General features: G+C 41.0%; 1 protein-coding gene and 1 pseudogene across 5 annotated transcripts; both read left to right on the forward strand.

Annotated features, from left to right (window-relative positions):
• Positions 1-8130: 8130 nt before the first annotated feature.
• LOC311278967 (beta-1,4-galactosyltransferase galt-1-like) lies at positions 8131-13340 on the forward strand. Of its 4 annotated transcripts, none has more exons than XM_084390160.1 (3): positions 8167-8451; positions 8749-8790; positions 10999-13334. In XM_084390160.1, the coding sequence occupies exon 3, from the start codon at positions 10999-11001 to the stop codon at positions 12328-12330; it is 1332 nt and encodes a 443-aa protein (XP_084246286.1). In that variant the 5' UTR covers positions 8167-8451; positions 8749-8790; the 3' UTR covers positions 12331-13334. The 4 variants fall into 4 exon arrangements, with proteins under 4 accessions (XP_084246287.1, XP_084246284.1, XP_084246286.1 ...); XM_084390159.1 differs by having other exon boundaries at positions 8352-8451; positions 8632-8790; XM_084390161.1 differs by lacking the exon at positions 8749-8790 and having other exon boundaries at positions 8131-8451; positions 10999-13340.
• Positions 13341-13872: 532 nt separating this feature from the next.
• LOC311279046 lies at positions 13873-18990 on the forward strand (annotated as a pseudogene). Its single transcript has 3 exons — positions 13873-15176; positions 15573-15645; positions 18243-18990. The product of its transcript is annotated as an uncharacterized misc_RNA (transcript).
• Positions 18991-26723: the final 7733 nt, after the last annotated feature.

A 26723-nucleotide genomic window follows, 5' to 3' on the forward strand; every position in this document is an offset into this window, starting at 1 on the left:
GAGAGAGAAGGTCTCTCCGCACCGGGATCGGCCAAGGGGCTGAATCTGCCAATTGTATGAGTTCCAGGAACCAAGCTTGGTTCTCCCAGAACGGGGCTATGAGGAGCACTGTGTGGCGCGCTTTCCTGGCTCTCTCGATGACCTGAGGCAGCAGAGAGACCGGGGGAAAAGCATATAGCGGGCCGCTGGGCCATGTCTGGGCCAGCGCGTCCTCGCTCTTTGAAAAGAATACTGGGCAGTGTGCGTTGTCTTTTGACGCAAAGAGGTCGACTTTCGCTCTGCCAAAGCGGCGCCACAGCGACTGGACTGTTTGGGGGTGTAGAGACCACTCCCCAGGGGGAACGTTGTCCCTGGACAGTCTGTCGGGGCCCTCGTTCAGATGGCCAGGCACATGCGATGCTCTCAGAGAGCGCAGAGAGTGCTGAGCCCATACGAGGAGGCGTTCCGTCAGGGCGCAGAGCTTCTTTGATCTGACACCGCCCTGGCGGTTCACATAGGCCACTACTGATGTGTTGTCCGTGCGGACTAGAACATGGTGACCATGGAGGAATGGGAGGAAGTGCATGAGCGCTTTCTCGACCGCGAGCATCTCTAGACAGTTTATGTGTAGGAGATTCTCCTGGTCTGACCAGCGGCCATAGACCGGTCTGCCTTCGAAGAGCGCTCCCCAACCTAGGTTGGACGCGTCTGTTGAGACAACTTTCCGGTGTGAAATCACTCCCATAATCACTCCAGTGTGATACCATTCGGCTGCTAGCCAGGGCTGCAGGGCTGAGACACAGCCCTGAGTCACTCTGATTAGCGAGCCGCCGGTCACCCAGGCTCGATGGTATACGCGCGCTCTTAGCCAGCGTTGAAGCGGGCGCATGAGCAGTAAACCCAGCTGAAGCACTGCTGCAGCTGAGGCCATATGCCCCAGGATGCGCTGAAATGCTTTCAGAGGAGCCCGATTGCCTTCTTTGAAGGATGCGGCGAGGCGCCGGATGCGGCGCGCGCGCTGCTCCGACAATCTGGCCGTCATCGCCACCGAGTCCAGTTCTATTCCGAGAAAGGACATTGACTGACGGGGCGAGAGCGAGCTCTTGGTCCAATTGACCGCTAGACCCAGACCTTCCAGATGGCTGAGAAGCGCTGTTCTGTGAGACACAAGTTCTGTCTCTGACTGCGCTAGAACAAGCCAGTCGTCCAGATAGTTCAGAATTCGCATTCCCTGACTTCTCAGGGGAGCGAGAGCCGTGTCCATGCATTTCGTAAATGTACGGGGTGCTAAAGACAGGCCGAACGGCAGGACTGTGTATTGATAAGCTCGACCGTCGAAGGCGAATCTCAAGAATGGCCTGTGACGGGGGGTTATCTGGATCTGGAAATACGCGTCTTTCAGATCGAGAGAGATAAACCAGTCTCCTGGGCGGATCTGCGCAAGGATCTGTCTGGTTGTAATCATCTTGAACGGCCGTCTCATGAGAGCCTTGTTCAGATGTCTCAGATCTAAAATAGGTCTTAATGCTCCGTCCTTCTTGGGAACGAGGAAGTAACGGCTGTAAAAGCCTGACTCGCTAAAGGAAGGATGAACCTGTTCTATGGCCCCTTTGCGCAGCAGCTTCGCTATTTCTGCTCGAAGCAGGTGCGCTGCTTCTAAACCCACTTTCGTCTCCGTCTGCGCTAGAAAGCGCGGGGGGCGACGAGCGAATTGAGGCGAATAGCCGTGTTTTGTAGTGTTCAACACCCATTCTGACGCGCCCTGAATAGCTTCCCATGCTTTTGCACGCATAGCTAGGGGTCGAATGGTCTCTGGGTTCAGATCGCCGCGCTGCGCGGGATGGAGAACCTGTATCAGAGAGGATGGGGCGGCGCGCGCGCCGCCGGTGCTCAAACACGGGGGCTGATAAACAGTATTGGCCGGCTGTACAGCGTTCAGTAGCTCGGTCCTGAAGGATGGAGCGCGTTTTGCTGTCAAACACCCCTGGCGCGAGAGCGGCGTGGGGGATATAGTGTCTGAAAGTGAGTGCGCGTGCTCGTGAGCGGGCGCAGGGTTTACACTTATAACACGGCCAGTGTTTTTGGGAGCTTTAGAGGGTCTGTAACCCGGGGTAACCGTATGGCAGAGCGAGCAGCGAGTAGGTGTGAGCACAGAGTTGTGGGCACATTTACTACACTTAATACTCGAGCGGCGTGTTTCCGCTTTATGAGAGAGCGCTCTGAGCGCATTACCATGGGAACCATGTTGTGTGAAGCAGTGAACACATGGGAGTGGGCACATTTTCTACACTTAATATCCCCTCGGCCTGAGCCGTTGCAACTCGAGCAGCGGGTAGGTGTGAGCACAGAGTTGTGGGCACATTTACTACACTTAATACTCGAGCGGCGAGTGTCCGCCTATGAGAGAGCGCTCTGAGCGCGTAACCATGGGGACCGTGTTTGTGCGAAGCAGTGAGCACATGGGAGTGGGCACATTTTCTACACTTATGACACCCTCGGCCGGAGCCGGAGTGTTTCGGGGCTTTAGAGGGTCTGTAACCCGAGGTAACTGAATGGCAGAGCGAGCAGCGGGTATGTGTGAGCACAGAGTTGTGGGCACATTTACTACACTTAGTACTCGAGCGGCGTGTGTCCGCTTTAAGAGAGAGCGCTCTGAGCGCGTTACCATGGGGACCGTGTTTGTGTGAAGCAGTGAGCACATGAGAGTGGGCACATTTTCTACACTTATCTTCGGCTAGAGCTGGAATGTTAGTGAGCTTTAGAGGATCTGCAACCCGGGGTAACTGAGTGGCAGAGCGAGCAACTGGTAGGTGTTAGCACAGAGTTGTGGGCACATTTCCTACACTTAGTACTCAAGCGGCGTGTGACCGCTTTAAGAGAGTGCGCTCTGTGGGCGTTACCGGGGAGACCGTGTTTGTGTGTAGCAGTGAGCACGTGGGAGTGGGCACATTTTCTACACGTATAACACCATCGGTGTTATAGGAAACTGATAGAGCGAGAAGCTTTGATGGCTCATAAGTTTAGACGCTCATAAATACTCAAGCACCATCCTGCGAGATACGGGTTCGCTTTCTGTATGTGAGAAAGCTGGCCGCGAGCTCGGAGAAGCCAGCAGAAAAAATATTTATCTGCCGCCAGAGCCAGATTCGAACACGGGTCTCCCGTGTGGAAGTCCAATGCTCTGCCACTGAGCCACAGGAGCACACATAATCTTTTAGTTAGTGCGAGCATATGACCGAGCGTCGTGTTTCGTTTCGGCGTTTGTTTGCAGACGCGCGCGTGTATTAAAACAGGCTCGTTACTGCAGTATAGTATTTCCAGCCGCCTGAACTTGGAGGGGACTGAGAAATATGCGAGGACTGGAGGTAGTCCGGCCTAGGCAGGACGAAAACACTCTCTCTTCCTCTTTTCGCCGGTGCTCGTGACGTCCGCTCTGATATCCCTTGAGAACGGCGCAGTTGCGCGGCTCGAACAAGGGAGAGAGAGCGGGAAGATGTCATCATGTGCTATGACATCGTATGTTTGCAGGCGTGCGTGTATTAAAACAGGCTCGTTTACTGCAATATTGATATTTCTAGTCGCCTGAGCTTAGGAGGGGACTGAGAAATGTGTGAGAAATGGAGGTGGCCGGAGAGTGACGCGCGCGACCGAGACGCGGCGTAGCTTTCTTATAACGTAAAGGAAGCCAGCCCGTGACCGTCTACTTCTGACATCCCCTGTGAGCGGCGCGTTTGCGCGGCTCGAACAGAGGGGGAGAGCGCAGGAAGGGGCGTGCGTCGTCCGGGGGGTAGCTTTCTTGTAACGTAAAGGAAGCTATAGCCCGAGACCATCCGTTTCTGACATCCCTTGTGAGCGGCGCCGTTTGCGCGGCTTGACAGAGGGGAGAAAGCAGCTGTCTAAGAAAACAGCGCTGTCTGCTTCATCCCCTGAGGCGACGGCAGTGCGGGCGAAGCCGGCCGCTGTGCGTCGGGAGGTGGGGGGGAGAAGGAAATAGCGAGGCTCGCGGGAGGGGCTCCGGCGAGCGCTCAGCTGTCATAGAAGCCCAGGCAGAGAGCGCAGATACATGGCGGTCTCTGTCGCTGAGCGTGGCTCACACGAGCCACAGGATGAGCGAGGCATTTGCAACAACGCCTCGCGCTCTTTTAGATGCAAGTGTGTCGCGGGGCGAACACACAAACACAGAGCATAAAAAAGGATATAGTGCCGGATAGCACAGCAGGCAGGGAAGGCTGAAGGTGGCGAAAGCGGCCGGCGTCCTCAGGCTGAGATCCTCGGCGTGCTGGTCGCTTGCTTCGACGGCGGCTTCCTCAGAGATCAGCGATGCGAAGAGCTTCGCTGAAGAGACAGAAATCAGCGAAGCAGCCTCTGAGCCTTGCTTATATACGCTAAGCCACACCCCTAATGACGGGCTGTGACGCATTGAGCGCGCCAAGCGCGCTCATTGGACGTGACGTCACGCCCAGGGCTCAGCGATAGGCTGCTGCAGTTGCCGCAGAGCAGCCAATGGGCACGCGAGTCGCCTGCCCTAGGTCTGCAGGCTGCCGCACTGCGTTGACAAGATTTAAAAAATTAAGGATCAATTTTGGCTTCAGTATCTCGAGAAAGGAGACTTTCCCGCAGCGTAAGCTAGCTTACGCAATACGAGAGAACCTCTCGTAAGAGAACTGCCTAACATTACCAAATGAAATGTTGATCCAGGACGAGCTATGGGACTGTGAAGCTTTGGGGTGTAGATGGACTCGATCTATGGCATCTATGGTTTGATCATCGTTCTGAATCCCATTAGTAAGCTAATCTTTGACAAAAACGTGATTTTTCTCAGCTTTTTGCTGAACATGTTGCTTTTTTTAATGAAACACCCACATTGAAGTGTTGATAAAAAAAAAGGAATGCATGAAGCTAGAATAAAACAGTTTTCTATTGTTTAAAAGTAGAGGCTCTGTTTTTTCTTTTTATATTGCATGTTCAGATATTCATATAACAAAATATTCTGGGGGCCATGTACGTTTTGTGAAAATGATCAAAAATGCTGGCTGTGGCTGGCAACTTAAAAAAAAATACAAAATAAAAAACTTGCTAGGAAAGAGTAAAAAAAATAATAATAATGATATAGCTACAATGTATGTGGCAGTTGTGCACAACACAACGAAATTTATACGGCAAACATAAATTAACAACACAGTGGAATCAAGCCTCAACCGAATCGGCGACTTCAGCGCTTCGGGGTTTTTTTCTTTCTTTCTTTCTGTTTTTTCTTCTTTTTTTATTAAGTGCTGAGTTTGAACAGTTTTTACAGTAGGCCTACCAAAATATTTCCATGAACCCGTGACATTCCTATGGGCCAATACAGAGTGGTTAATTTCGCGGAGCCGTTTCTAAACTCAGAGGCAAACTAACATTGCCCATATGCTCAACGCTACTAGTGGCAATGGACTAATGAAAGCCAAATTTTGAACAGTTAGGCCTATACTGTAGGCTACCAATATATTTTTATGAGTGCAATCAACTGATTTTGCGGTGCCATTCTAGCCACCAAACATAGCCTACAGACTTTAGGATAGCCTATGGCATGGACTAACGAAATCCAAATTTTGCCCCTTGAACTTTGCGCATCATATTGTTACTGTTGAATCGGCCATGAGTCATTTCACGGCCACACACACACATATATATACACACACATATATTATAGGCTATTCGTTAGATAACTTGTTAAAATATTATTACGGAAAAAGAGAAGGTGGGAATGTGTTCACACATGGCTTAGCTTCAAGTAGCCTATAGCATTGAAGAGCTGCACTGTCAGGGAGGCTGCAGACCTGGAGCCGGTATATATATGGCCCATGCAGTTTTACGCCCCTGTTGTTCCTGATGGGTCCAGCAGGGGAGGATATACGGTGAAATAATATCATTAAATCGACGCTCGAAACTTACACATTAATAACAGTCCCGTCCATTGACTAATTTAGTGTTTTTTTGTTAATTATAAACGTTACAGTGTAGACAGTGTATCAATAGACAGTGGAATGATCTGCACTACAGATTAAAATATTCAGTTGGACTTCACTCTCTTCACTCAGCCTACAGAAGATATTTGTTTTTGTGAATTGAAAAATTAAAAATACACACAGTTGGATCAGATGGACAAAGTAATGATATATGACCTTCTGTAGAATAGTTATATTCACCGTAGGTTTTTATATATAGGAGACTGAGTGATATATGTTGTTGTGAATTTATATAAAGTTACATTTAGATATTAACAATATTTAGCCCAATAGACATACAGTGTAATCATATGGATCCTCGATTAAATATCTGCTGCACTTTTCACTATTGGTCACCATTGGCACTACAGCTACAGAACAGTGTCCTACATTTTATGAAGACAAACACATTTGATCCCTTTTCTAAAATTTCAAGGGCCATTTAGAAGAAAGAGACAATATTGTTGTTCAAAAAAGTTATTTATTAACACCATTTATGAATTAGGATGACTCCCCTATGGCAAGCCACTCTTCTTTAACTGTTTTTCTATCCTCCTGTCAAAGTGCTCCCGCTCACTGATAAAAAAAAAAAAATAATAAAAAAGAAGCAAAGTTGGATAGTGTAATGGCATGATGTCATGTTTGACCATTTGTTTTCCTTTATAGGATCCTTGCAGTACCATATGTCAATGACAGGCCTCCAAGATGGACAAATGTCCCACAAAAGCCAGGGCACAGATGATGGACCACCAGAGAAAGAATTGAGATTGATCACACCCCAAATAAGCCAAGCATCATTTTGCATGTTTAGTTTTTTACAACAAAATCAAAAGTGCCTTTTCTATATTAACCACAAAAAAACAAGGAAATCCCACACACTATCAGTACTTGCAAACAAGTATCTCAATTTTATTAGCAACATTTCGGTCTCATGACCTTCATCAGGCATATCCTATATTAACCACAAAAACTATTATTTTTAGAGCAATGGTCTCACATTATGGATAAACTATTTGACATTAAAAACGTGACACATAAAAATGTGAATCTGACACGATGCAGAGCACACCTAACACACGAGACTTACCTCTGGAAAAAGGACACCCATAGTTAACTTGATCTTGTCACTGTGGGTGTGTGTAGGTGTGCTGCCAAGAATTGATGTCAGGTGAGTGTGTATTGCATCAACTTGCTCCTGATCTTGAATGTACAACAGCACAGGCACTGTCTTTGTGGAACACTTGGAAAAAGTGTCAAGCCACTTTGATTTATTTTGGCCACTGTTGATGGACTGTGCAGAGGAAATTGAAAATTACATAAAAAAACATGTCCATATATGTCTCTGGAAGTCGTTTATTTACTATACAAGCTATTGGTTGCAGTTAAAACAAAGAGTGGGTGTTTATGGTTTATACACGTTTAGAGAGAGAGAGAGAGAGAGAGAGAGAGAGAGATTTTCATTACCTTAAGGAGCTAAAGCAAACACACCTTTAGAGGTGTGCGATCAAAGTACGATAAAACTCACATTAAGACAAGTGCACTGCATATACATTTTAGTCCAGATCAGTAATCTATTTTAAGAAAAATATATATAAAGATATAAATTAAATAATTTGATCATCTCATTTATAAGAAACAACTCGAACCAAAGTCTACAGTAGGCCTACATTCAAACCATAAGACCAAAAAAAACAAGTTCCAATATCTATAATGTTGCTCCAGAAACCATGTGGAGTATGTTTTAATGCAAGGAGCAAACAGGTTCTTAACAGAAGAGGCCATCTCACGCAAACTAAAGACAGACAACAAAATAAAATTAAAAATTAAATTATTTTTGAAAGTGAGTGACACAGAGCGGGTAAAGAGAATAGAAGGGTCAGCTAAACCTACATGGTTAGCTAACTTTGAGACAGACAGAACATCAACCTGACCGTCAAGTACTTTTATTGTCTCTCGAAATAAATAATAGAACCATATTGACATATAGAAATGAATTCATATCTACCCTTAGCTAATCGTTTATAAATAATAAATGTTGTATCATTGCTAAACAACAAGTTAATTATTTAACATAGGCTACCTCAAATTCAATTAGTGTCGCTTGTAGCCTACAGTCTCCTCCTGACGCATCAGGAACAAAAGGTGCGTAAAGCTGCCTGGGCGTAGGCTATAACCGGTTACAGGTCTGCAGCCTCCCTCTATTCCTTCACGGCATATAGATAGATAGATATTATAGGCCATTCGTTAGATAAATTATTATAATTTTATTATGGAAAAAGAGAAGGTGGGAATGTGTTCACGCATGGCTTAGCTTCAAGTAGCCTATAGCATTGAAGAGCTGCACTGTCCTCAGTGTATAGGCTACTATTTGAGGAAGCTGGGCGCATCTCATTCTGAACAGTCAGACTGCACCGTCATTTACTTGGACTTCAGCCATATCTGTAGGGGAATAATGTAACGTTTTAAAAGTCGTGCGCAGTTACAGGTAGGCTATTGTTTGTAGATATTAACAATTATAAGTGTGCGTGTAATGTTAGCGACGTATGCCATTTGTATTTAGCGAATTTTGCCTTTAAGTGCTTTAATGTGCATCGTGTAGCATAGCCTACTTGTCAATCAGTAGTAAGGAACTAAAGGGCTGTTGCATCAAATGAACGAGTTACAGATTCCAGAAGGTTCTTTGGCTCCAAATTACGTGGATCTTTAACTCAGGAACCTGTTTTGTTTTTCCATCTTGTTGCCTACCGCATTGTGTTTGTTCATTTTTCGCACCTCTGTACAGAATACATCATAGGCTACACGACAACGTTTCCATATAGTAAAGGTAGGCTACTGTTACTATTTCGTCTATTTTTCCATTTTAATTTATGAGTAGCCTAATTATCATCACCAGGGATAATTCTGCAGTTTTGTTAACTTCGGTGAGGCAAGTCAAACAAAACTAAGATTAAGGATGCAACTAATGTTTAGCCTACAGCGTAATGATACGTTTTGAACACTGTTTATTTATTTATTTTTTATGTAGGCTTATATAAATGTATTTTGATTAATGACAAATAATGAAGTGTGAGATGATAAAAAATGTTCGGCAACACAATAAGGTCTCATAATAAATGCATCAGGAAACATGAACTATAACATCGAACAAACTATTTTTTACAGCATTTATTAACTTTTCTTGCTGTCAGTGTATTAATTAATGTTAAATAAAATGCTTGATTTTTTAAACATTTGTAGTTAATGTTGAGAATAACATTAAAGGCCTGTTCACACCGGGACGAATTTCGCGCGCGATATTCGCCGACGTTTAACGCCTCGTGACTAAACAAAGGGCGCCAATGTGAGTGTGCACACCGACGCGAAAAACGCCACGCGTAAAAGCGTCATTTTTAAAAAAACGCCTCGGGTTCGTTTTTTTGGTTTGACGCGCCGCGTCAAAAACTATCCGACCAATGAGATTGGCGCTTTTGCTCACGTGTCTGGAGCTTCTGAAGTTACAGTAAAACACAACTTGGGGGCGCTCAAAACAAAACGGTCTTGCCGAGCACACATACAGGCGAAGAAGATAGCGTCTACACTGCTGGGAAGAAATAAGACGAGGAAGATGCAAGGCAAGATGAATGTAGAGCTGCTGGCCTCGTTGGTGTCGGAACATAAAGAACTATATGTCAAACGCGACTACAAAAATCTTGATAAAAGAGAACTGTTATGGAGTGGTATTGCAGAGCAAATGGGCCTTGATGGTGAGTTTCATTTTACTTAATTGTCTTTCATGTACATAGGCTTGTAACTTTTTCCCACGAACGTTTGACAATCGCGCCATCTAATGTCAGGGAATGAATTTGCATGTTCACTCGGCTCATCGTCAGCGAAAATCGCTTGGGTGTGAACACAAAAAACGCGTTGAAAAACGCTGGCGAATAACGCGCGCCGATATTCGTCCCGGTGTGTAAGGCCCTTAAGATTAATAAATGACGTAGAAGTGTTGTTTATTGTTAGTTCATATTAAATAATGTTAAATGATGAAACCTTATTGTAAAGTGTTGCTGGGAAATATTTTTTAAAATCTACTTGTAAATGTACTGTTTGCATTCATTTTGGTTTTGTGCATTTTTTTTAAACCAACGTTTAAACAGTTTTTTATACAATGAATGAAGCTAAAATGTGACATTCACCATCAAGTAAAAAATACTTGAGTTAGAGTTGAATTTTGAGCTGATTATTAAGATGGGCTATATGATCTGTACAAAACTTGTCTGTCATCTCAGCCTTGTAGTTTTCTTGTCACATGACAACAAAAATTCTTTATATATTTTTTTGCAAACCACCTACACATTTTTTAACTCGAATTGATCAAAATGTCTTTCTTTTTTTCTTCCAAAATAATCATTCCTTCCTCTTGAATAGCCTTCAGTAGAAGTAACAATGACATAAACCATTGTAGAATCCATAATGAGAGAACAGTGTCTTCAGGAAGTTATTCTTTATTGTTTATCATCAGTCTTCATCAGTTGATTTTTGTTGTTGTACTTGTACACTGTTGATAGTACAATGCAAGACCATGACATACACTACATACTTTCATCTCGTAAGAGTGGTTAGTTCAGTTGTGTTTGAACATGAAAATCCGGGTTTGATAACCCGGAAAAAAAAAGAAGTGAAATCCCAAGCTTTTATTTAATCTTTAAATTGTCATAAAGCATCATATATGTTGTGCTTTTTGTTGTTGTTTATTAGTCTGAGGGATGAAATAAGAGAGTTGAATTCAACAAGGAAACACGTACATTGTCATTATACCTTTGTTTATTCATATTCTTTGTGTATTTAAGTTAAGAAACCAGTCCGATGCAGCTATGAAATGAACAATATGATCATTTTTGGTGAAAATAAAACTTAAAATGGATGTTGCTTCTTTGACGCCCCATTTTGATTCTCCTGCTGCCAATCAGCAGTAATCTAAGAGTTTTTGTTTGTTTGTTTGTGTTTAACATTTTGCATTGTTTTTGACTAATTTCTTTGCTTTTTTCTACAGATGGAAAAAGACATATTTAAGGCACTTCTTTCACTATCATTTATTGTCATTGTTTTTGGCATGATGGTTTTGGTGTACATGGACAGTCCTACAAATCACATACACTACACTCCTCCAACAATAAGAGCTTCTCCAACAAATAATAAACTAAAAATCCTGGAAGCTTCAAATTCGATAACGCCCATCAGTGGCTCAAAGCATTTAATGGTGTCTGCGTTTATGGACCACAGACTGGACGGGGTCATTCGAGTCATCAGCATAATCAACAGAAACAGTCTTCAGCCACTTTACTGTGTTTACTGCAGCACTGAACATGACTGCAGAACTGTTCAGGCAGATGTCCAGATACACACAGACCATTTTAGCTTTCCGTATGGTGCCTCAGATGTGATTTGTAAAGGTAAACACATGCAAAATTCAACACACGTCCTCATAACAACTGACGAGAAAGATTCAGTTGACCCCAAGATGGAGTATCTGCCAATTCGAAATAAGGTGGCAAGAGAGACTTTCAAGTTTAACTTCACGATTTGCATCTCCAACCTTTTTGGTGACTACAACAATGTACTGCAGTTTGCTCAAACTATGGAGATGTACAAGCTTCTGGGTGTACAGCATGTGGTCATTTATAAAACCAAATGTGGACCAGATCTGGAAAAGCTCTTAAAACATTATGAAACAGAGGGGATACTGGAGATTGTTTCATGGCCTATCGACAAGTTTCTGAACCCGTCCTCAGGCTGGAACATCAAGACGCACAAGGGCGATGTCCATTATTATGGTCAGTTAGTAACACTCAACGAGTGCATTAACAGGCACATGTATCAGTCCAGGTACGTTCTCCTGAACGATATTGATGAGATCATCATGCCGTACAAACACACCAATTTACCATCTCTTATGGAGGATCTTCAGTCTGCTCATCCCAATGTTGGGGTGTTCCACATAGAGAACCACATATTCCCCAAAACACAGTTTGAGGACAGTGGGAAGTTCAAACGAGCAGAATGGGATAATATTCCTGGTGTCAATATCATGGAGCACATTTACAGAGAACCTGATCGAAAGAACATTTACAATCCCACAAAGATGATTGTTAACCCAAGGAAGGTGCAGCAAACCTCAGTGCATTCCACTTTGAAAGAAATTGGAGGTCGTTACCATGTACCGTTTGATGTATGTAGGATTGTTCATGTGAGAGTCCCACTGCAGGGCCATCTTACCAAAGACCAACTGTTTGTAGACAAAAGAGTCTGGGACTTTGAGCAAGAACTGATACCGAACGTTGACCAGACGTTGAAGCTGTCGGGTCTTCTGAAGGTTTCCATTTGAAATGTTTGTATTAACGTAAATAAAGCCTTTAACTGTATTGAAATGTTATATTTTCAAATAGGCCTAACTGTATTGAAATTTTCACTTAATATAAACCCAGTCACATGACATTCAGAACATTTTTCTCTTTGCTGGGAAATCTTTTTTAAAATATACTTTTTGATTTTGATTTTGATTGACCTTCAACATATATGGCAAAGTAATGTGTCACATGTTTCTATTGTCTATATTGTGGTATATGTGAACATGATATATGTATGTTTGTACATCTGTATCCGCGCAGAGTGAGACAGGATGGGGATAGCTGAAGAGGGACGTTCTGACCTCAGAGGTCTGCATCTAAATTTGTTGGTCCCAGTGTGAGAAGTAGTGATGAATAGGAGCATGTGCCAAAGTTAGTGGAAAACTACTTGGAAAAGCAACAGCTGAAGGAGACCTTGGTAAAGAATATACAAGATGTCGCACAGCTCCTCCTTCTTGTCTTACACTCTACAGGCAGGCAGGCTCTGAATGTCTGTATGACTGTCTGACCTTATCTTGCAAGAGAATAAATTACTTTAAAAGACAATCTGACTCAGTGTCTCTTACGCAGTGATGACGTTCAAGACATTTTTGCCACAACAATTTGGTGTTTGTATTCATTTTGGTTTTGTGCAGTTTTTTAAACCAATTTTTAAACATTTTTTTATACAAAATTAATGAAGCTAAATGTGACATTTACCATCAAGTAAAAAATATTTGAGTTAGAGTTGAATTTTGAGATGATTATTAAGATCCGGAAATCCAGACCTAAATCTAAACTCGCTGAGCAAATTCTCGCTCGCGAGAACTCTGGATTTCCAGGGTACTATTCTATATGATCTGTACAAAACTTGTCTTTCTTCTCGGCCTCTTGCCTTGTCATATGACAACAAAAATGCTCTACATTTTTTTGCAATAGTTTACAGACAGTTAAACCATCTACCCATTTTTTGACTCGAAATGATCAAAATGTCTTTCTTTTTTTCTCCAAAAAAAAAAAAAAAATGCATTCCTTCCTCTTGAATAGCCTTCAGTAGAAGTAACAATGACATAAACCATTGTAGAATCCATAATGAGAGAACAGTGTCTTCAGGAAGTTATTCTTTATTGTTCATCAGTCTTCATCAGTTGTTTTATGTGAGATCTTTTTTGTTGTACTTGTTTATTGTTGATAGTGCAAGACCATGACATACACTACATACTTTCATCTCGTAAGAGTGGTTAGTTCAGTTGTGTTTGAACATGAAAATCCGGTTTGATGACCCATGAAAAAAAAAAAAGAAGTGAAATCCCAAGCTTTTATTTAATCTTTAAATTGTCATAAAGCATCATAAATGTTGTGCTTTTTGTTGTTGTTTATTAGTCTGAGGGATGAAATAAGAGAGTTGAATTCAACAAGGAAACACGTACATTGTCATTATACCTTTGTTTATTCATATTCTTCGTGTATTTAAGTTAAGAAACCAGTCCGATGCAGCTATGAAATGAACAATATGATCATTTTTGGTGAAAATAAAACTTAAAATGGATGTTGCTTCTTTGACGCCCCATTTTGATTCTCCTGCTGCAAATCAGCAGTAATCTAAGAGTTTTTGTTTGTTTGTTTGTGTTTAACATTTTGCATTGTTTTTGACTAATTTCTTTGCTTTTTTCTACAGATGGAAAAAGACATATTTAAGGCACTTCTTTCACTATCATTTATTGTCATTGTTTTTGGCATGATGGTTTTGGTGTACATGGACAGTCCTACAAATCACATACACTACACTCCTCCAACAATAAGAGCTTCTCCAACAAATAATAAACTAAAAATCCTGGAAGCTTCAAATTCGATAACGCCCATCAGTGGCTCAAAGCATTTAATGGTGTCTGCGTTTATCGGCATAGACTGGACGGGGTCATTCGAGTCATCAGCATAATCAACAGAAACAGTCTTCAGCCACTTTACTGTGTTTACTGCAGCACTGAACATGACTGCAGAACTGTTCAGGCAGATGTCCAGATACACACAGACCATTTTAGCTTTCCGTATGGTGCCTCAGATGTGATTTGTAAAGGTAAACACATGCAAAATGCAACACACGTCCTCATAACAACTGACGAGAAAGATTCAGTTGACCCCAAGATGGAGTATCTGCCAATTCGAAATAAGGTGGCAAGAGAAACTTTCAAGTTTAACTTCACGATTTGCATCTCCAACCTTTTTGGTGACTACAACAATGTACTGCAGTTTGCTCAAACTATGGAGATGTACAAGCTTCTGGGTGTACAGCATGTGGTCATTTATAAAACCAAATGTGGACCAGATCTGGAAAAGCTCTTAAAACATTATAAAACAGAGGGGATATTGGAGATTGTTTCATGGCCTATCGACAAGTTTCTGAACCCGTCCTCGGGCTGGAACATCAAGACGCACAAGGGCGATGTCCATTATTATGGTCAGTTAGTAACACTCAACGAGTGCATTAACAGGCACATGTATCAATCCAGGTACGTTCTCCTGAACGATATTGATGAGATCATCATGCCGTACAAACACACCAATTTACCATCTCTTATGGAGGATCTTCAGTCTGCTCATCCCAATGTTGGGGTGTTCCTATAGAGAACCACATATTCCCCAAAACACAGTTTGAGGATAGTGGGAAGTTCAAACGAGCAGAATGGGATAATATTCCTGGTGTCAATATCATGGAGCACATTTACAGAGAACCTGATCGAAAGAACATTTACAATCCCACAAAGATGATTGTTAACCCAAGGAAGGTGCAGCAAACCTCAGTGCATTCCACTTTGAAAGAAATTGGAGGCCGTTACCATGTACCGTTTCAGATTCGGATCAGATTCACTTTATTAGCCATTTGCAGTATGAAACCACATTGGAAAAAATGTACAAGAAGCTCAAAGTGCAAAGTCGACACTTACGATGACACAACACAAAAAACAAACAAGCAAATGCCACATAAAAGTCTTAAGAGTAAAACGCTGTACATTAAAAATCTATACAAAAAATTTAAAGCCTATTTTAAAAATGCTTTGTTTAAAGTGATCACAGCTTGGGGAAAGAAACTATTTAGATGGCGATCAGTGGAACATTTGACAGAGCGATACCTTCTCCCTGAAGGAAGCATTTCAAAAAAGGCCCTTGCAGGATGGCCTGAGGCATCATTAGCAAGTTGTAAAGCTCTTTTCAATAGTCTAGCTTTATATGTGGCCTCCAGGAATGGCAGAGTGCAGCCAATGGTCCTGCTGGCTGAGCGAACCACTTTGTTCAAAGCCCTCTTCTCTCTTAAAGTGAGATTGCCAAACCACACATTTATACTACTGGTTAAGACACTCTCAATTACACAAAAATAAAAGTTCAAAAGAATCTTAGTATTTTGAGTAAACTCTCGAAGCCTACGTAAAAAGAAGAGGCGCTGTCTCGCATTCTTAGCAATTTTAGTCGTATTTGAGCTCCAATTCAAATCGTGAGAAAGAGTCACACCCAAAAATGTACATTTCTCAACAATCTGCACATCAGAATCATGGATAGTAATAGGCAACTGATTCCTGTTGTGACAAAAATCAATAACAAGTTCACACGTTTTTGAAGTGTTCAAAAGCAAGTTATTTTCTCTACTCCATTGAACAACATTCTCTACCTCCTCTCGATAATGAGATTCATCATTTGAACTAATCAGCCCAATGATAGTTGTATCATCTGCATATTTGATTATCACATTATTATCATGAGATGCCACAAGATCATGAGTGTACAGTGTGAACAAGAGTGGACTCAAAATACACCCCTGCGGTGAACCAGTGCTAATATACAGCTCCTCAGAAATGCAACCATTCATTTTGACCCTTTGTGGTCGACAAGTCAAAAAGTTAAAAATCCATTTACAAATGGCATCATCAAGTCCAAGACATTTCAGTTTGTGAATGAGCTTTGTAGGGACCATTGAATTAAAAGCTGAACTATAGTCTAAAAATAGCATTCTAGCATATGATTTTTTTACATCAAGATGCTTATAGACAGAGTTCAAAGCAAGGGAAATGGCGTCCTCAACACTTCTGTTTTTCCTGTATGCAAATTGAAGTGGATCTACAGACACAGGAATTTGATCTCTGATAAAGTCCAACACCAACCGCTCAAAACTTTTCATCAAAACAGATGTCAGGGCCACTGGCCGATAATCATTCAAACACGTCACAGGTGTCTTCTTGGGCACTGGAATTATGATTGATCTTTTAAAGCTGACTGGAACAGTGCACTTCCTAAGTGACATGTTAAAAAGATCAGTCAGAACAGGAGCAAGTTGCTCGGAGCACAGTTTAAGAACACGTGGAGGAATACAGTCCGGTCCAGGGGCCTTTCTAACCTTCGTCCTGGACAAGACCCTCTGCACATCCTCCTGAGTGATGGTAAAGCTCTGGTCATTACAAGCTGTGAGAACAACAGGTTCAGCATTTTCAATTTCAAAACGACAATAAAACTCATTTAGTTCGTTTGGCAAAAAAGGGTCAACATTGGTGATGATGGATCTTCCTTTAGGTTTCCAAGCGGTGATGGAATTTAACCCTTGCCACATTCGTCGTGAATCCCCCTCCATGAAATGTCCCTCTAACTTAGCTCCATAGGCTCGTTTGGCGGCTTTAATGGACCGCTCCAGAGAATATCTGGACAATTTATACGCAGCAGCGTTACCAGATTTAAAAGCCATGGCCCGCTGTTGTATTTTCCTATTTACTTCCGCATTATACCACGGGTTCTGACTAGCGTGCCGTTTTATTACCTTTTTTGGAACACAGCAATCGATACAATAGTCAATATACCCAGTCACTGCATCACAATACTCATCCAAGTTATCTGAATGGAACACAGACCAATCAGTAGCATCAAAACATCCTTGTAGTTTCACTTCACTTTCCTTCGTCCAGCACTGAATGATGCATGATGAAGGTTTTGATTGTTTACTCCTCTGTACATATGTAGGAAGAAGTAACACAGAGAAGTGATCCGATTTTCCAAAAGCTGGTCTAAGCCTGGATTGGTAAGCAGATTTAACGTTACTGTAGCAGTGATCCAGGATGTGTGCTCCTCTAGTTGGATGTTTAACATGCTGATAGTAGTTGGGAGAAGCAGTTTTAAGATTACATTTATTAAAATCCCCAATCACTATGACCACAGCATTAACATAGGAGTTCTCAAGTTTGTTTACAATGTCACTTAATTCACTCACGGCAACAGAAGTGTCCGCTCGCGGATGTATGTAAACTCCACACAGGAACATCACGGAGAACTCCCGTGGGAGATAAAAAGGCCGGCATTTCATAATTAAACATTCTAAGTTTGTGTTGCAAGTTTTGTTCACGATGACACAGTCCGTGCACCAGAGTTCGTTAATTAAAAAACACACACCTCCACCCTTCGATTTCCCGGTGCGCTCTTTCACCCTATCCAAGCGGTGGACAGAGAAACCTGGTGGCTGGAGAAAAGACTCCGGCACCCCGCTGTGTAGCCACGTCTCTGTCAGGCAAAACACGGAGCAGTCCCGGGCCTCACGCTGGGTCTTGATGCGGCTCAGCAGGTCGTCCGACTTGTTCGACAATGACTGAACATTCGCCAGGTAGATGGACGGCAGCGGGATTCTCGACTGGCGGCTGCGTAGCCTCACAAGCAGCCCCCCTCGCTTCCCTCGGTGTCTGCGCTTCCGCCGCTGAGAGCCTGTAACGTCCCCACTCAGGGGCACAGGTGTACGGCACGTGTGGCGATGTCTCCGCCCCGTCTTCTCGCTCTGCTCCCGACCTCCGTAGCCTGACTCCCGGCCTCGCTCGCCGCGAGTGGGGCACGCAACGAAATCAGCACACCTCAGTCCAATATTGACAGATGACAATGTATGTAGTTTATGTATGTGTTTAATGTATGTAGGATTGTTCATGTGAGAGTCCCACTGCAGGGCCATCTTACCAAAGACCAACTGTTTGTAGACAAAAGAGTCTGGGACTTTGAGCAAGAACTGATACCGAACGTTGACCAGACGTTGAAGCTGTTGGGTCTTCTGAAGGTTTCCAGTTGAAATGTTTGTATTAATGTAAATAAAGCCTTTAACTGTATTGAAATGTTATATTTTCAAATAGGCCTAACTGTATTGAAGTTTTCACTTAATATAAACCCAGTCACATGACATTCAGAAACATTTTTCTCTTTGCTGGGAAATCTTTTTTAAAATCTACTTGTAAATTGTAATGGAAAATTTTGATTTTCATTGACCTTCAACATATATGGCAAAGTAATGTGTCACATTTTTCTATTGTCTATATTGTCGTATATGTGAACATGATATATGTATGTTTGTACATCTGTATCCGCGCAGAGTGAGACAGGATGGGGATAGCTGAAGAGGGACGTTCTGACCTCAGAGGTCTGCATCTAAATTTGTTGGTCCCAGTGTGAGAAGTAGTGATGAATAGGAGCATGTGCCAAAGTTAGTGGAAAACTACTTGGAAAAGCAACAGCTGAAGGAGACCTTGGTAAAGAATATACAAGATGTCGCACAGCTCCTCCTTCTTGTCTTACACTCTACAGGCAGGCAGGCTCTGAATGTCTGTATGACTGTCTGACCTTATCTTGCAAGAGAATAAATTACTTTAAAAGACAATCTGACTCAGTGTCTCTTACGCAGTGATGACGTTCAAGAAATTTTTGCCACAACAATTTGGTGTTTGTATATTCATTTTGGTTTTGTGCATTTTTTAAACCTATTTTTAAACATTTTTTTATACAAAATTAATGAAGCTAAATGTGACATTTACCATCAAGTAAAAAATATTTGAGTTAGAGTTGAATTTTGAGATGATTATTAAGATCCGGAAATCCAGACCTAAATCTAAACTCGCTGAGCAAATTTCCAGGGTACTATTCTATATGATCTGTACAAAACTTGTCTTTCTTCTCAGCCTCTTGCCTTGTCACATGACAATAAAAATGCTCTACATTTTTTTGCAATAGTTTACAGACAGTTAAACCACCTACACATTTTTTTACTCGAAATTATCAAAATGTCTTTCTTTTTTTCTCAAAAAAAAAAAAAAAAATGCATTCCTTCCTCTTGAATAGCCTTCAGTAGAAGTAAAAATGACATAAACCATTGTAGAATCCATAATGAGAGAACAGTGTCTTCAGGAATGTATTCTTTGTTGTTTATCATCAGTCTTCATCAGTTGATTTTTTTTTTGTACTTGTACACTGTTGATAGTACAATGCAAGACCATGACACACACTATATACTTTCATCTCGTAAGAGTGGTTAGTTCAGTTGTGTTTGAACATGAAAATCTGGTTTGATGACCCATGAAAAAAAAAAAAAAAGAAGTGAAATCCCAAGCTTTTATTTAATCTTTAAATTGTCATAAAGCATCATAAATGTTGTGCTTTTTTTTTTTGTTGTTGTTTATTAGTCTGAGGGATTAAATAAGAGAGTTGAATTCAACAAGGAAACACGTATATTGTCATTATACCTTTGTTTATTCATATTCTTTGTGTATTTAAGTTAAGAAACCAGTCCGATGCACCTATGAAATGAACAATATGGTCATTTTTGGTGAAAATAAAACTTAAAATGGATGTTGCTTCTTTGACGCCCCATTTTGATTCTCCTGCTGCAAATCAGCAGTAATCTAAGAGTTTTTGTTTGTTTGTTTGTGTTTAACATTTTGCATTGTTTTTGACTAATTTCTTAGCTTTTTTCTACAGATGGAAAAAGACATATTTAAGGCACTTCTTTCACTATCATTTATTGTCATTGTTTTTGGCATGCTGGTTTTGGTGTACATGGACGGTCCTACAAATTACATACACTACACTCCTCCAACAATAAGAGCTTCTCCAACAAATAATAAACAAAAAATCCTGGAAGCTTCAAATTCGATAACGCCCATCAATGGCTCAAAGCATTCAATGGTGTCTGCGTTTATCGACCACAGACTGGACGGGGTCATTCGAGTCATCAGCATAATCAACAGAAATAGTCTTCAGCCACTTTACTGTGTTTACTGCAGCACTGAACATGACTGCAGAACTGTTCAGGCAGATGTCCAGATACACACAGACCATTTTAGCTTTCCGTATGGTGCCTCAGATGTGATTTGTAAAGGTAAACACATGCAAAATTCAACACACGTCCTCATAACAACTGACGAGAAAGATTCAGTTGACCCCAAGATGGAGTATCTGCCAATTCAAAATAAGGTGGCAAGAGAGACTTTCAAGTTTAACTTCACGATTTGCATCTCCAACCTTTTTGGTGACTACAACAATGTACTGCAGTTTGCTCAAACTATGGAGATGTACAAGCTTCTGGGTGTACAGCATGTGGTCATTTATAAAACCAAATGTGGACCAGATCTGGAAAAGAATCCATAATGAGAGAACAGTGTCTTCAGGAAGTTATTCTTTATTGTTTATCATCAGTCTTCATCAGTTGTTTTATGTGAGATCTTTTTTGTTGTACTCGTTTATTGTTGATAGTGCAAGACTATGATGTACACTACATACTTTCATCTCGTAAGAGTGGTTAGTTCAGTTGTGTTTGAACATAAAAATCAAGTTTGATGACCCATGAAAAAAAAAGAAGTGAAATCCCAAGCTTTTATTTCATTTTTTATATTGTCGCATTATAAATGTTGTGCTTTTTTGTTGTTTATTAGTCTGAGTCTAATTTTATACAAAATTAATGAAGCTAAATGTGACATTTACCATCAAGTAAAAAATATTTGAGTTAGAGTTGAATTTTGAGATGATTATTAAGATCCGGAAATCCAGACCTAAATCTAAACTCGCTGAGCAAATTTCCAGGGTACTATTCTATATGATCTGTACAAAACTTGTCTTTCTTTTCAGCCTCTTGCCTTGTCACATGACAACAAAAATGCTCTACATTTTTTTGCAATAGTTTACAGACAGTTAAACCACCTACACATTTTTTAACTCGAAATTATCAAAATGTCTTTCTTTTTTTCTCAAAAAAAAAAAAAATGCATTCCTTCCTCTTGAATAGCCTTCAGTAGAAGTAAAAATGACATAAACCATTGTAGAATCCATAATGAGAGAACAGTGTCTTCAGGAATGTATTCTTTGTTGTTTATCATCAGTCTTCATCAGTTGATTTTTTTTTTTTACTTGTACACTGTTGATAGTACAATGCAAGACCATGACACACACTATATACTTTCATCTCGTAAGAGTGGTTAGTTCAGTTGTGTTTGAACATGAAAATCTGGTTTGATGACCCATGAAAAAAAAAAAAAAGAAGTGAAATCCCAAGCTTTTATTTAATCTTTAAATTGTCATAAAGCATCATAAATGTTGTGCTTTTTTTTGTTGTTTATTAGTCTGAGGGATGAAATAAGAGAGTTGAATTCAACAAGGAAACACGTACATTGTCATTATACCTTTGTTTATTCATATTCTTTGTGTATTTAAGTTAAGAAACCAGTCCGATGCACCTATGAAATGAACAATATGGTCATTTTTGGTGAAAATAAAACTTAAAATGGATGTTGCTTCTTTGACGCCACATTTTGATTCTCCTGCTGCAAATCAGCAGTAATCTAAGAGTTTAGAACTTTAACATTTTGCATTGTTTTTGACTAATTTCTTTGCTTTTTTCTACAGATGGAAAAAGACATATTTAAGGCACTTCTTTCACTATCATTTATTAGGTGTTCAAGCACGAAGTGCTGAAAATCTATTGTAATTGTACTGACTTTTATTATTATTATTATTCTCCTGTAAAACGCATCGTGCAGCCCAAACCGTAAGAGCTGGAGACTTGAAACTTTGTCAGATGGTAGTACAAAAATAGAGGAGAGGTTATCAAAATATGACCCCGATTGGCCCATAGGTGGTGCTACCAAAAGAGCGAAACAGGTCATAACTCTTAGACCATAGACTCAAGTGTCTTATATCACTGAAAACCTGGACACCTGAAGAACAAAACGATTTCATTTTCATTTCCGGTATGCAAATGTTTCCGCCATTTTGAATTTTGTCAAAAACCTACTTTTGAGAACTAGTCCGTGGTTTTTCGCCCGATCGGAACCAAACCAGTGCAGAAATGTTCTCTGGTGTCTGAATATCAATAATAATTGAACAAAATTTGATATTTCGATTCACGGTCGCTAGGGGGCGCACAATTAATGTTGTGGGAGGAGCCTATTTTACTAAAATGGCTATAACTCGAGAAGTAAATGAGATGTCTTCACCAAACTCGGTACACATGTGTAAGAGGCCAATCTGAGGTCACAAAAAATCGCGTTAATTGGCCACATGGTGGAGCTATAACACGAAAAAACATATAAACACCTGACCGTTTGTCCGATTGACTTGAAATTTGGTATGCAGTGTCTTGGTCCAAGGTGCTATGTATGCCTAAAAGGATATTGGCGTATCTCAAAAAACATGTCCGCCATCGGCCAATGAAGTTTAAGCACCTATTAGACAAGGTTAACGGAGGCCGATCGGAACAAAACTCATTGGGCATGTTCAACTCGTGGCCCTAGAGGTCTGTAAAAGTTTTGAAAGAAATCGGCCACTAGTTGGCGCTAACGAGTTTTACGGCTCTATAATCACGTGGTGTCGCACACATCCGAAGAAAATGCATATCATTTGATAGATCTCCTCATACTTAACAACTTTGCCTCTAGAACCACTGCTGTCAATTGAATCGTTCATTAAATATTCGCAATTATGTTAAAAACCTACGAGAAAGATTCAGTTGACCCCAAGATGGAGTATCTGCCAAAATAAGGGCAGATGGGGGAGAAGGAGAGGGGGATGAGGGAAAGAGATGTAGATTAGGATGACTCTGAGGTGAGACTTTCGTCTCAAAAGTGCACGAGGAGGAGTTCAAATGTTAATTTTCAGAGAGGTCCTTTGTCCTCTCAGTGTCTGGTCGCTCTTCAACCAGACTGTCCAACATCTCCTAATTTCTCAATTCTTACATTAGATACTTAATAGGGGCACTTTAACTAACAATAAGAGTAAGATTGGCCACAAGACACTCAGGGCCAGATATAATAATAAACAAACCTTTCAGCTGTGCTGCCATTCTGAATTGCAGGGGAATAGAATGCAGGAGAAGAAAGTGCAACACTCTTACTTCAGCAACAAAAGTAACACAAAATTGATGTTTACTAAAGTCATTTTTGCTTATTCGTATAGTTGAATCGAATCATCAAAAGTCATCTGCAAAGACATTGGCTAATAAAGTGAGATTAAATACATAAAGTATATTTGTATTATTTTACATAATTATTGCAGGTTTGTGAAATATTCTGAGTTTGCATTTCACTGTTTTTATACATTTTAAGGAATCCTGAATCTGTTTTTGTGATGAGTAAATGCATGCTTATTTAGTTAACTGGATCAGCTAATTAGGATCTAATTAGTATAAAAATTGTAGATTAAATCACTGAATCAAAATTCTTTGACAAAATAGTAAAGAAACCCGACTACGCCACCTAGGTTATTTCTCCACCCAGGAAAACAAAATAAAACTACCCCAAAAAGAATTAAACCAAAAGGAATTACAACAATATGAAGGACCCTGCTGGTTCGGATTGGATTAAAGAGAGACGTGACTTTCCATAATTGTACAAATTTATTTCATACACAAAAAAAAAAAAAAAAAAAAAAAAAAAATCATTATCTAAACATCTAAAACATTCTAAAAATGAATCTCTTGCCCAGTTTCCCAATTAAATACCCAGTTAATAAGAGACTATAATAAACCCAACTTTAACAGAAGGGACCAACCACACAGTAAATAAAGCTTCTTAAAGCAAGTGAAAAAACAAAAAAACTCCCCTTCTGTTAAGCTATCACAGTCATCGAGCATTCACATGTGGACATACACTGGCAAAGAAACTCGCCATATCAACAAAAAAAGAAAAGAAGAAAAGAAAAACAAAAGAGAAAAGAATACAGAAACAATCAAAACGACAATATTTAAATCACATTTAATAGTATTTAAAATCCTTTAAGCTGTTTTAAGGAACCAGACTACAGGCGTTTTAGTTTAATATAATAGCCCAGTAGACAAAAATGTCCAATACTTCATCACATATCATAACGACCGATAGGGCAGATTTGTCTGAAAAACCCTCGGTAGTTCAGCGGTTCAAAACAGCAACGTCCACTGCAGTCGGACACAGTCAGCCGTACGAACAGGATGGTGAAACAGCAGTAGGCTACACACGGGTATATAGCAGCTAGTGCTCTTGGGCCGCACCTGAAATAAAAGTACAATAAAATCAAAAATAGTGCATCAATTTCCAATGATTTCACCCCTCCCAAACAAAGAGAAAACCCAATGTATCATTCTTGTGCAGTCACTCAAAGCAGTGCCAAGAAATAATTAAGAGCACACACTTTTGCGTCTGACTTCAGTATTTTACTGGTTCAACACTGCTCTCTCATTCAGAGAGCTAACAACCAATCAGCATTCAGTATGCAAATCACCACACGTGGACCAATAACATTGCATCCCCCTCTTTATGAAGTATAAGTCTAATATGGCAGATTTTAAACTTCCCTTAAACATATCGGTTCACATCGGGGACAATATACTTAACATTTGATTTACAGAACAAATGAACCAATGTGTCATAACCAATGACATGAAGAACATGCAATACTATCTTCTGACCAGCATCCACAATACTGCCACATTTGTTTTATACTTTGTTTTATAGTTCATGTTTATAAGTCAAGAATGTCTCTAGGTTTCACTGTTACAAAACAGAGGCGGGCATCCATCGATCATTTGCTTGTTGAAATTGAACATTATCCCCTTGACCCAACGTTGACAATGGCTGTGCAGTGCGATCATAGTTCGGTCTCTGTGTTCCAAGTTTTATCTTTCTTTTTGCATTCACCAGTTTTTGATCCACAATCTGAGGCTGTAGCTGTTTTTCTGACGTGGGCAGGATGGAGCAAAGAGGTCTACTCATCAGCAACTGTGAGGGAGACTTAAATCCGTCAACAGGGGTGTTCCTGTGTTCAAGTAAGCTGAGGTAAAGGTCCTTCTTCTCAGCCTGTGCTTTGCTCAGTATGGCCTTTGCTGTCTGCACAGTCTTTTTCGGCGAGACCATTGCTTTGCGGATAGTGTGGGCTAGATGTTACATGTGCAAAGTCCCATTGAATTGCAAAGTTTATGAAGTCATGTGAGCTGTAGGCCTACTGTGGGCCATTATCTGAAATGATTTTATCAGGTACACCGTGCCTGGCGAAGATGGCCTTCAGCTTACGGATGACTGTTGATGATGTGGTCGAGTGGAGTCTCTCCAGCTCGAAGAATCTGCTGTAGTAGTCTACGGCTATTATATAGTCATCTCCATTCCACATGAATAAGTCTGTTGCAACGATCTACCAGGGACGTTTTGTGTGAATTTGTGCATCCATATCCTCATCCAGTAATCCTTGTTCAGATCATTCTCTGAAGGCGTGGAGGCGCAGCTGCAAGAGGCTTTCTCAGGATGGTTCTAAAGGTTTGTGATCAGACTCGACAATAACCCTTCTGCCATTGACATGCGTGAAAACGTTTGCATCCAAACACCACAGCGTACAGCTCCTTTTCGATCTGTGCATAGTTTTATTCTGTTGGTGTGAGGGATTTTGAAGCATACGCAATTGGCTTTTCGTTCTGGAGCAGCACGGCGCCTAGGCCGCTTTTTGACGCATCGACCTGTAGGCGGAGCTCTTTACCCGAGTCATAGTAAGACAGGACGGGGCCAGGCTCTTGTGTGAATGCTTTCATCTGAGTAGCGTCCCACACAAACTCACTACTCTGTTTCAAGAGCTTCCTCAGAGGTGCGTTTATTTCAGACAGATTTGGTGCAAATCTGGACAAATAATTAACCATATAAATAGTTTCCAATTCTGACTTATTCATTGAAGGGCTCATGTCTCTTATTTGCGCTGACTTTTTCTGGATCAGGTTTGATACCTTCTCGCGTTAGCTTGTGCCCGAAATAACTGACTTCAAAAATCACACTTTTGTCTGGGTTGAGGCGTACTCCTTTTTCACGGGTCCTCGTTAGCACAGCACGCAAGTTTGCATCATGTTCCTCTTTTGTTTTCCCACTCGTCTACAATGGCTGCAACACCGTCAAGCCCTTCATAGGTCTCATCTATCTTTCTCTGAAACTCGTTTTGAGCAGAGATCAGTCCAAAAGGTAGACAGAGAAATCTGTACCTTCCCACTACAGTATTGAATGTTGTCGAACATGAGCTGAACATGCTGACGAAATCTCCGCCATGTATCCAGCAACTTTACTGAGTCCCAATCCATTTTCGGCGTAGGAACCCCAGACGAATCCATCAT

Source organism: Rutilus rutilus, assembly GCF_951802725.1.
Source record: "Rutilus rutilus genome assembly, chromosome: 19".
Classification (NCBI taxonomy): Eukaryota; Metazoa; Chordata; class Actinopteri; order Cypriniformes; family Leuciscidae; genus Rutilus; species Rutilus rutilus.